The following is an 11,987-nucleotide window of genomic DNA, read 5'->3' as shown; positions in this document are numbered from 1 at the left end:
CATTTCCCTGCTTCCACAGTAGGCTTTATTTAGCCTCTAAATATATATTTCGAACTTGTCGACAATATATAGCTTGAGCCACTGACATTGGCTCAATTTCTCCAAAACGTGCCTTGTCAGGCCAAAATGCTCATTTTTGGTCCAAACACATGCTACATGTTCTGACCTTCTTTGTCATGTCTTACATATGTTGTAAAAGCATGCTCGCAATGTATACTAACCCATGCTTGGTGTATTGATAGTTTGGTAACAGTAATGAACTTCTTTAGCAGTTGTAGGTTTAAGTGTTTAACTTATTAGTTGAATTAATAATTGCATGACTGATACATTAGCTAGAAATGAACATTCTCATAAAGATTATCTAGTCTTGCTTTATATACCACTATATAGTTTGAAAGTTCCTTTTATCTTTTCTTTGCTAAATTCCTATTTCACCCATTTATAAAGTTTTATTGTTTAAGAATCTGTGAACATTTTGTCATATATGAGGTTGAATAATTGGAGAGGTTCACACAGATGCTTCACGTTGTGTTTCCCACGTAATTTAATATTCAACACTCAAGCATTAGTGGAGACTGGAGACGTTGAGACAGATGCTTTTCTGGACATACCTAACAAGATCATGGAGCAATGTACTGATCAAATAGGCACTGTCAGCTTGGTAGCATCAGAATTTAGATCTAGCTCCCATCTTTATATCAATCATATCCCCTCACCAAACTTTTCTATCAAGTGGCAAGTGTTAAATTTCTTTCATTTGTATAAACTAGATATCCGCCTCTATGTTAGATGAGTGCTATTGCAATGAAAATTGGACTGAAATACCTCGCTTACGTTCGATTTCTCCTTACTGATTTCTCTAGAGTTATTGTCTCTGCCATAAGTAGGATGTCATTTGGTTTGGTAAATACTGAATCGACCGAATAACAATCGATGTTTTAGGGTTGGTAAACTGGCTCTTTTGGTAATTGAAAATTAACGAAAAAGTTTGTAGTTTTGATAAATATCTTCTCGTTTTTAATACACACACATGTATTAAGAAATATAAGTAAAATACTTTTATAATTTTCACAGTATTAACATTGTAACTATTACTAGATTAATAGTACATATATATTTTAATGATAAGTCATATTATTGAATATATCGGTAAAAGATCTTGAGATCACTAGTTTTATTGAAAATGGGTAAAACTCTATGTCATATGTGCAAAGAAAATTGAAAAATAAGTATAGATGAACACAAAATTTACAATAATTTATAAAAAAAAAGAAAAGAAAAAAAAAGAGCTAGTATGATTCTATCTAATTCATATTCTAAAGAAATACTTATTGTCAAGTTATTAATATCGAAAATTGAAATACCGAATTTGATAGAAATGATTAAATACAATTTTGAATTTGAAGTTAGTAATGTCTATAACTAATTCAAGCCCACTGCCAACAGCTTCAATTGTCTGTGTTGTCTGAAGGTTATAGTCTACTAGTCTAGAGTCTCTAACCATCAATCAGTTTTGTAGTCTTAGATATTTGACTGTTAGGTAATCAACTGCCACAAGAACATAGACTATTGGGAAATTGACGGTGACCAAGGAGCTTAGAATATCACCCAATGCCCAGAGTATAACTACAGTCCCACATTTGAGGAAACAAGTTAACTCTCAAACTTAAAATTTGAGCTCTAAAATCATGTACATAAGAAAACTAAATCTCTCCATCTGAAAACAAAAGGCTGATTAACAGAAGCAGGAATGTAACACCAAGTAGTTGACAGAAGTAGGAATGTAACAAGAGGAAGCTAATGTATCTTAAACAGGTAAAGAATTCTAGCACACATTAAGAAATTTGAGAAAATGCAGCAAGAAAGTCATTATGTCGACCAATAATGGCGCTGTAAGGTCCTACTGACCTCTATTATTGTCTATTATCAATCTCTGGCAAATCCCAACCACAAATTTTTCTTTCCAGGGAGCACCAGAATCAGATTGTGTTTTTTTTTTTTGGGGTAAATAGTCTAATTTGGTACTGATCAAAGTCTAGAGCTGTTATGGTTAAGTTGACAAATACTTATTGTCTATACTGGACTTTGCTTTTCTTCCCCTGTGGTTTAGTAGTGTCCGATCCCAAGTCTAAGCTAATAGGACGGAGATTTGGGAATATGATTAGCAGTGTAGCATCCATAAAGACTACACAACTATATAATCCAAGCAAGGGACCTGGTTTTCTGCATACTGAGTAGAAGAAAGCCATGGAGTCCATCACTGTCCACCCCACCATGCCCAACAATAACAAGGATATTAAGCTACACATAGCCATGTTCCCATGGCTAGCCTTTGGCCACATGATCCCATACCTCGAACTCGCCAAGTTGATCGCCGGAAAAGGCCACAAAATCTCATTCATCTCCACCCCAAGAAACATAGACCGCCTCCCGCCTCTCCCGCCAAAACTCTCCGCCCTAATCACCTTTGTGAAGCTTCCACTGCCCCAGAATTCGAACCTTCCAGAAGGTGCCGAGGCCACCGCGGACTTGCCCGAAGACCAGGTCCCCCATCTCAAGAATGCCTACGATTGTCTGACCCAACCGATCTCCCAATTCCTCAAATCTACCAACCCCGATTGGCTTCTCTTTGACTTCGCGCCTTACTGGGTGCCGGAAATAGCCCAAACTCTCGGGATCCCGACCGCCTTCTTCAGCATTGTGATCGCCGCCGCTGTGACCTTCTTAGGGCCCACCTCGCCTGAAATACCTGCTGATGACCGTAAGTTACCAGAGGACTACGTAGTCCCGCCCAAGTGGGTGCCATTCCCGGCCACCGTGGCATGGCGATTTTTTGAGGTGCTTCGGCTCTTTAAAGCAATATCCGGAGACGAAACAAACGTCTCGGTCGTGTATCGGTTCATGGAGACACTGCGAGGCTGCGACTTGATCGCTGTAAGAAGCTGTGCAGAGTTCGAATCGGAATGGTTGAGCCTTCTACAAGTTATACACGGAAAACCTGTTCTGCCGGTTGGTGTACTCTCCACTACGCCGAAAGCCGACGACGAAAATGAAACGTGGCGGTCAATAAAGGACTGGTTGGACCGGCAGAGCAAAAACACGGTGGTGTACGTGGCTTTCGGAACGGAAGCAATGCCGAGTCAAGAGGAAGCAACGGAAATAGCCCTAGGTTTGGAGAAGTCTGGTTTGCCCTTCTTTTGGGTGCTGAGAACCAAACACGGCGAGGATGCGGTTAAGTTGCCGGAGAGTTTCGAGGAGAGAAATGAGCGGGGAGTGGTGTGCAGGAGTTGGGCCCCACAGGTTAAGATACTGGCTCACGACTCGGTGGGCGTGTTTCTGAGTCATTCAGGTTGGAGCTCGGTGGTGGAGGCGTTGACTTTTGGTAGACCGCTGGTGTTGTTACCCATGTCGAATGACCAGGGGTTGAATGCGAGGTATTTCGAGGAGAAGAAGGTCGGATATGAGTTGCCGAGGGACGAGCAAAACGGGTCGTTTACGGGTCAGGCGGTGGCGGAGTCGCTGAGGATGGTGATAGAGAAGGAGGAGGGGAGGGTTTATAGGGACAAGGCCAAGGAGTTGAAGCCGTTGTTTGGAGACAGGGAGAGGCAAAACGAGTACGTGGACAAGTTTTTGGAGTACCTCACAACCCACAAAGGATTGGATGTCGTTCAGCATGAAGGCACGTTACTGCATGATTCAAACTCAAGCAATGGTCACGCACTTGTTTGATCTCTCTCTTAATTCTGATATTTTTATTTCTTTTTGGATTTGAACCTGTTTTTCACTACTATCGATCGTGTGAGATATTTTATTTTGGGTTAAGTTTTAAGCAGCAGATGAGTTTCGAAGTACTAATAATATCAAGTTCCTGGGATATATACTTCATTTCTTTCCTTCTTCGAGTACTGTATGGCCTCATAATTATGTTTTTTCACATAAAGTCTTTTCCATTTTCCATATACTTCTATGATATATGGCCTTATATCGAGTCAAATGTAAATTGTTTTTAGGAAAAAAATACACTTTTAGTTACTCAACTTTCGTTTGATCGACACTTTAGTCATTCACATTTATAAAATTTTACTTTAGTTACTCATCTTTAACTTCCATTATTACTTTAGTCCACCGGTGCATTTTTCCAACAAAAAAAGTCACATGACACCTCACATGCCAGTTTTTTAGAGTTATTTTTGTCTCTTCACTATTTACCTCTCATATGCCTCTAACCCTTCACAATTCCCTGGAAAATCTATGGCTTCCCTCTAATTTTCATCCCTTCGACTTGCCATGTTAATCAGTATAGTACATTCATCTATGTTAGTTATCCGATGATAAGATTAAACAAGACTCTTCACCCTAACTAGAACACAACCAGTGAAAATAATTAGCATGCAGCACCATAATCACACACTAACCAGTAAAGGCGTGCAACCAAGGGCGGAGGGAGGTAGGGGCCCACTGAGTCCCGTGTCCCACTCAGCTTTTTAGGAAAAAAACTAATATATTATATATGTATATATATATATATACACACACACACATATACATATTAATATTAATATTATATTAATATCAGGTTTATACTATATATTTTTATATTATTTTCTCAACCTGATGAATGTACTCTTTCAATCATCTTCACGTGCTCTTCTTTCTTTTCTTTTTTTTTTTCTTTTTTTTTTTGATGGGCTTTACCAGTCCCATGTTTGACCTTCTATGAATATCATATAATATTTTTTTTTATATGAATCATATAATATTTTTCTTTCCTATATCCTTTTACGTTTAATGATTTCTATTTCTTTATTACTTTCAGATTTTCAAGTCCAATAGAAAAACAATTAACAAAATATTATATTACATCAATATATATATATATATATATATATATATATATATCTCATCAAGTAACAATTCTCAATCAATTCTTTTGTGAAGAGTATTGATGTAGTCGTTTCTTTTGGTTCTCACTACTTCTCTATTCTTCATTCAAATATGTTAAGATACTTTAAAAGAAAAGAAAATCTTGGTGCAGAGGAGTCGTCGAGTATAAATACCTCATTGGAGTCATCCCGCGTAAAAAAAACAAAGAAAAATGATAGTAATTCTGAAAAGCCTTATCCCAACGTTAATGAAAAATATCCTTCTGATCCTAAAAATCACCCTCCAATTTCAAGTTGTCATCCTAATGTAATATGAAATCTAGTCGAGGACAATTACCATTGTAATAGATAGAAATTACATTTAAAGATTTTGTATGTTTTTATATTTATATTTTGTTTGTGCCCCAGTAAACTTAAATTCCTGGCTCCGCTACTGTGTGCAACCTTTATCTCAAAGACAACCTGTAAATATCAGATAGAACAAAATGGTAAATATAACTACTTTGATAATCAAATATGCACCACAAAGATAACACAACAATTTGCTAACACAGTGTAAACCTCTCCACTGAGGAAACTTCACTGCGTGGCTTGTAACATAGCCAACACGAGAAAATCAATCCACTATAAGTCAAATGAGTTTACAGTATACAAGTAGTGTTGTTCACAACAATCACTATCACTTTGCAACAAATGCTAACTTGATTTATAACTGATCTAACTTCTTACTTAATCACCACACTATCAATATAAGCCTATCTTCCAATCTTCCTCTTCTCAACATCTCACTGATCTTGATAATGAAATATGCAAGTGACAGAGTATGCAAGGAACTGAAACATATAACATGCAAAGAGAGTTTTTTAGAAAATGATTTGTGTAAACATTTGCAACACAAGGAAACAACTTTTGATACCCAAAAACTCTACTCTCATAAATCAGTTTGAAAACCTTATATAGAGGAGTAAGACTCCCCCTTAATCAAATCTCTTCTTAACATCCAATAAGATAAATATGGAAATGTTTTAAAACTGTTTTTAATATGTAATCAAATCTTTTCTAACTGTAAGCAATCAATATCTCTATTTGATATGCATGTTGAAAAACATTTTAATGCAGATGAGTATATCAAATCAATCTAACCGATATGCATATCAATGCAAAATGATATGAATTAAAAGACACCTTTATCTCAAGATCAGTGAGCATGATTTCCTTGATTTCCTCTTGGTGATCCGATTCTGCAATCTTTCTTTATCGCCTTGAGTCACCGGAAAGGCAGGAGAAATATTCTCTTAATCCTCTGCACCTTCTGCTCTCCTAGTGACCTTGGGAAAACATGTGTTGAATGGTAATAGCCCAATTTACTTACAATCTCCCCCTTTGGGCATTCGCATTCAACACATGACTTTTTCATCTTTTTACCCTACATATTAATTTTCACAGATAAACACTAATCACGAACCAAGAGGTGCTACTTGGATTTAGGAATCAGTTTCCATTCTTTTCAAGATCCAAGCCACCAAATCAAATGTCAAATAAAATAGTAATAATAATAAGCATCCCAATAGTCTGTGCTTATGCACTTACAACCCAAAAACCAAAGTAATTATTGTCCAACAAAAATAAAAATGCAGAAACATAAATAAAATAAAAAGATGAAAAATTATTTTACTTCTCCCCCTTTGAATGGGAAGGCACATCAAACTGCTCCATTAGCTTGGTCACGGTGTCCTGAAACTCCTCGTTGTCTATGGTGGCGTCGCTTTGGGTGAGGGTGCTGTGAGTGCGGACAAGTAAGGAGTGCATGTCATCCATGTCGTTGGTGAGATAGGCGATCCTCCAGTCAGCCACCAGAATGCCATCAAGAAGAGAAGAGTGCATGGCCTCAAGATATTCAGCAATGCTGGACAGAGAAACCGGAGGGCGAGAGGCATCAGGAGTCTCTCCAGTTTGGGTCTGAGGAGACTGATGAAGATGAGGAGGAGGACTCCGGCTCCTTTCACGATGCATGCCAGGATGGAGAACGCTGGCTCTGGCAGCGGCCTGGCGACCCTCCTTAGGAAGAGGAAGACGCCGGTGTCCACCAGTGCGAGAGGTGATCTTAGTGCAAACCATGATTAAAAGAAAAGTTTTGGAAAAACCTACACACTTTGACAAACCCGAGTGAAATCCGAGAGAGATATGATATACGTTATATATATCGGACCAGTAGGGTTAGAGAATTCGAAGAGATACACCAGTTAGAGATAGCGTCTCCAAGAAGGAGAGAATTCATTACAAGTTATGGTTCCTAGATACACGCATGCAAAAATCTCCCCCTCAAATCATGCTTACTCGGTAAGGAAATTAGATTCAAACAGATGGCAGTCAAGGAGAGAGACCAAGAGAAATATGGATTCCCAAAATCTGCAATTATATCCCACAATATATTCCTCCCCAAGTATGGAAGCATTTAATGTATTTGGCATAAAATGGAAGGAGAAAATATAGCATAGTTGAAGCACAGCGAGCACAAATCAATTAGTGAAATGAATATATTTCAAAGCATCAACCATGATGTATTCTATCAACAAATAGGATTGGTACTCAATGTTAGACCTTAAGGAGTAAACCTGATTATAAGTAGTACATGGGGCTTAGAAACAAGTTTAGAAAAAGAGAGGAGAAGTGAAGAAAGAGAACTGAACATATGAACTGGGCTCAGGAGATCTCATAGGAGAGATAGGAAACATTGTTCCTAAGTAATTATTTTAGTTGAGTCAATAGACTTCTTTATTTTGTAACAGCAGGAACTCATGTAACAAGACATATCTCAGTAAATCCCAGACCAGACGATCTTAGGCTACTAAGCATAACAAGGATGCTCCATAGAGAGTGTCGAGTTGTTGTTTGTATTTTCACAATTTACGTACATAGGTCACCAACCAACTCGTTTCTTGCAAACCTTGGAAAGTTCACCACAACCAGGGCCTGATTACTTTGAGAGGAGGGATACATTTAACCATTCTTGTTTCTTACAAATGACAGAACCCGACCCAAGTTTCACCCCTAAACCCTGATACGAGCCTGTGGGGCCCACTCCTACCAAAAAATCAGTAAAACCTCCCCTAAAATAGGCTACCCAAAATTTCACAAAACCTGGACATGAATAGTAATAAGTTCATGCTCAGATACACATTCCAATATTTACATTTCACGTGTATAAGTTACATTCAGGAAGTACGAAATCCACCCTAACTTCAATTATGGTTACAGATTCTCAAGCATTAACGTTCTCCAAATTAAAAGATTATCAGAGCAGTTCTACATAATTAAGTTGATATCATACAAAGTAGGTTAAGTATTAACCTACGGTCAAAACGGAAGCGCTGAATCCTATGCCTTGAGTTCCTGGACGCGATCTCGGCAAATCTGAAATCTGGGCATTTGAAACAGAAGGGCCCAGGGGAAAACATTTAAAATCCATTAGAGTGAGTGGACAAAACTTAAACAAGTTATGAAACAATTAATTGAATGCTTCCCCATTTTCTTATTAACAAAATCTGACATGCAGCGAGATTTACAAAACGTCTCCAACTCAAACCTTTTGAATTATCCTTTTTAAGAAAAACTCGTTTGATGACTAGAGAAGGCTGCTGTCTAGTCATCTCATGCCATCTGAAGGGGACTGCCGCCCAGATGGCGCATTGGAGGGGACTGCCAACCAGATTTAGGAGGTGGTGGTTAGAAGGGACTGTCGACTAACCACAGGTAGTTAGAGGGGACTGCCGACCAGATAACTCACCGGAGGGGACTGCCGACCGGGATATAGTCTGGAGGGGACTGTCAACCAGACTATTACCTAGAGGGGACTACTGACTAGGTAATGTATGCATGCACCGAAACTAGCCTCCTTGCCAACTCCTTTCTTTAAATTCTTTTCTTTTCACAAAAACCACATTTACTCATAATAATCCATTATAAATTTAATAATGTGCTGCATGCATTATTTAAATAAAATAAAAGTCCACTCATAGATGAATCTCACAGCTAATCCTACTGACTGCCAGTGTCCTCCTCGCTCGAGGGATCAGTACGTCCTGTAATAATTTGCAGAATATAATTAACCTCAATAAGGAATTAATCTAAGAAACAAAACTTGATCCCTCGAAAAAATAATATTCATTACTCAAAAATTCCTCTAACAACCAATTCTTCAATTTAGGATTTCAATTCTCAATTTGGAATTTCCTTAACAATTCAACGCCCTCGCTTAATCTTTAACCTTCACAAGGATCGTTTCAATAACTTAATCAATTTAATTTCAATTCCTTAATCATAATTAACCACCAAATTATAACATAATTTCCTTTTCCAAAATCTCCACATTCCCATCTCCAATTCTCAACAAAAATATTCAATTCCGCAATATCCCCAATAGCATTTAACTAAGAGATTTCACCCATAAAGTTATAAACCATAATATTCAAAACAACCTTAACCAACATCAAGTTTCCAAGAAATCTCAAACCAAACAACCTCAAGCCTAAAACATAACTCAAAAATTTAAATTAAGGGTTTTGGAGGGGCTGACAGAGCCTCCTCACCACCACCACCAGTAGCAGTGCGTGGCTTCACGCGCCACCACACCAACCACCAAATCCAGCCAACCAAACGAGTTCAAAATCATCTCCACAAAACACCCATCAACTTCTATACCTGCAACAACAAACAAATCCACACGGTTTAGCTGGAAAATCACCCCGAAACCAAGCAAACAGGCGAGCTACTGTTCATCACCACTGTTCACCTTCGATTCTTCCTCCACGGGCCAAATCAAGCTGCAAAACATTAGGGATATCATCAGCATCACCCTAGCAACCAAAACTCCGAAGAAAACCTACCGGAAACTAAAGATCGAAGAGATCTCCGATTTCCCATCTCTGGGAAAATTTCCTTTGAATCTCCAAAATCAATTATACCCAAGGTGAAAAACTTACATGACTAGGAAGAGAAAGAAGAGAGGATCACGCCATGATGAACAACGCGTTATGGGGTGGCCGGAAGGCGACAAATTTGCCTGAAGAAGGTGCGCGGGTTGGAAGGTGAAAATGGGGTGTTTGGGATCGGGTTCCCGATTTCTCTCTCTTCGTTTTCTGTTTTTGTTTCTCCTTTCCACAATTAGAAACTCACCTTTAAAAATAACCATGCTATAAATAGTAATTTCTATTTTTGGTCATAACTTTCTTGATAAAACTCCAATTTAAACAAACTACGTGTCCACGAACTCGATTTTTCGTATGCCATAACAATCTCAAAGAATTTTCTCAACTCAATAGACAAAAGAAAAAGTCAACTCTTCGGTCAAAGACGGTAACAATGTAACTTGTAAAAATTTTAAGGTACGGGCATTACAACAAATCCTAGAAAGTTCATCACAACTAGTATCTGATTACTTTGAGAAGAGGGAATGAAACATCTGAGCATTTTAGGCAGTTCTCCTACTTCACCGATTCTCTCTTAACAAGAAACAAGGAACATGCCATCACGTAAGGTATAAGTGACAGTGCATAAGAAATGTAACTGATTAAGAAACTAAACATTAGTACACAATTTTTGTCCAGGATAAGGCATGGCAACAAAGGACACATAACTGAAAATATATGCAATCCACTAAGGACAGTGGTCAAAGTACACTAAGATCACAATTTTCTCTCCCAACAGTGGACAGACATTATAGTGCCTCAATACTTAGAACATATCCCCAGAGCATTTCTCAATAGTTCAAACTTCGCAGTGTCTAGTGGCTTTGTGAACAGATCAGTTAACTGACTGTCAGTGGGCACAAAGCTCAACTCGAGTATATCTTGTTCAACTAAATCTCTAATGAAGTGATATCGAAGATCAATGTGCTTTGTTCTAGAGCGTTGAACATGATTTTTGGTGATGTTAATAGCACTTGTGTTGTCACAAAAGATGGACAACTTACCTTGAGAAATGCCGTAATCCTTGAGCATTTGTTTCATCCAGAGCATTTGAGTGCAGCAGCTCCCAGCAGTAACATATTCAACTTCAGCAGTAGTTAGAGAAATGCAATTTTATTTCTTGCTGTGCCAAGCAACAAGATTGCTCCCAATGAAGAAGCCGCCTCCAGAAGTGCTTTTTCTATCCTTCAAGTTTCCTCCCCAGTCAGCATCAGAATACCCTGCAATTTCCACGTTAGTGTCAAAGGTATAGAAAATACCACAGTTAACTGTACCAAAAATATATCAGATGATTCTCTTGACAGCTTCTAAGTGTGATTCTTTGAGATTTGCTTGAAATCAAGCACACACTCCCACACTGTAGGAAATATCAGGTCAACTGGCAGTGAGATACATCAAGCTACCAATCATGCTTCTATAGAGTGTGGAATCGATTGATTTCCCATTCGGTTCCTCGCTCAGCTTTATAGTGGTGCTCATGGGATTGTTAACCACCTTCTTAGATTCAAGGCCAAATTTTGATGAGATTCTTATTTGGTTTGGGAGAGAAAGATACCTGCATCAAGTTGGTTTACTTGCAGGCCAAGGAAAAATGTTAGCTCACCACACATACTCATTTCAAATTCACTTTCCGTGACTGATTGAAATTCATTGACAAGATATTTAGATGTAGAACCAAAAACAATATCATCAACATACACTTGAGCAACAATAAGATCATTTTTCACTTGTTTTACAAATAAGGTTTTATCAATAGATCCCCTAGTCTACCCTTTTCCCACAAGATAAGTGGAAAACCTTTTATACCAGGCTCGTGGAGCCTGCTTCAGTCCATACAAGGCTTTCTTGAGTCTGTACTCTGTAGACATGGTCCAGATTATGTGGATCTTTGAAACCTTGAGGTTGTTCCACATAGACTTCTTCCTGCAATATTTCATTCAGAAAGGCAGTTTTGACATCCATTTGAAACAGTTTGAACCTGAGATGACAAGCTGCAGACAGGAGTAATCTCACAGATTCTAATCTAGCAACAGGAGTAAAAGTCTCATCAAAATCAAGACCTTCAACCTGTGAATAACCCTATGCTACTAACCTAGCTTTGTTTTTATTACATTCCCTTTTTCATCACTTTTATTTC

The 11,987-nt window shown here is 38.2% G+C and overlaps 1 protein-coding gene across 1 annotated transcript; it reads left to right on the top strand.

The window, feature by feature from the left end:
- Positions 1-1,827: 1,827 nt before the first annotated feature.
- LOC112188851 (UDP-glycosyltransferase 91A1) lies at positions 1,828-3,955 on the top strand. The gene has a single exon (XM_024328079.2). The coding sequence runs from the start codon at positions 2,248-2,250 to the stop codon at positions 3,727-3,729; it is 1,482 nt and encodes a 493-aa protein (XP_024183847.1). The 5' UTR covers positions 1,828-2,247; the 3' UTR covers positions 3,730-3,955.
- Positions 3,956-11,987: the final 8,032 nt, after the last annotated feature.

The sequence above is a fragment of the Rosa chinensis genome, chromosome 2 (genome assembly GCF_002994745.2).
Source record: "Rosa chinensis cultivar Old Blush chromosome 2, RchiOBHm-V2, whole genome shotgun sequence".
NCBI lineage: Eukaryota > Viridiplantae > Streptophyta > Magnoliopsida > Rosales > Rosaceae > Rosa > Rosa chinensis.
The sequence above is the reverse complement of the archived record's forward strand: the minus strand, read 5'-3'. Positions and strand labels throughout refer to the sequence as shown.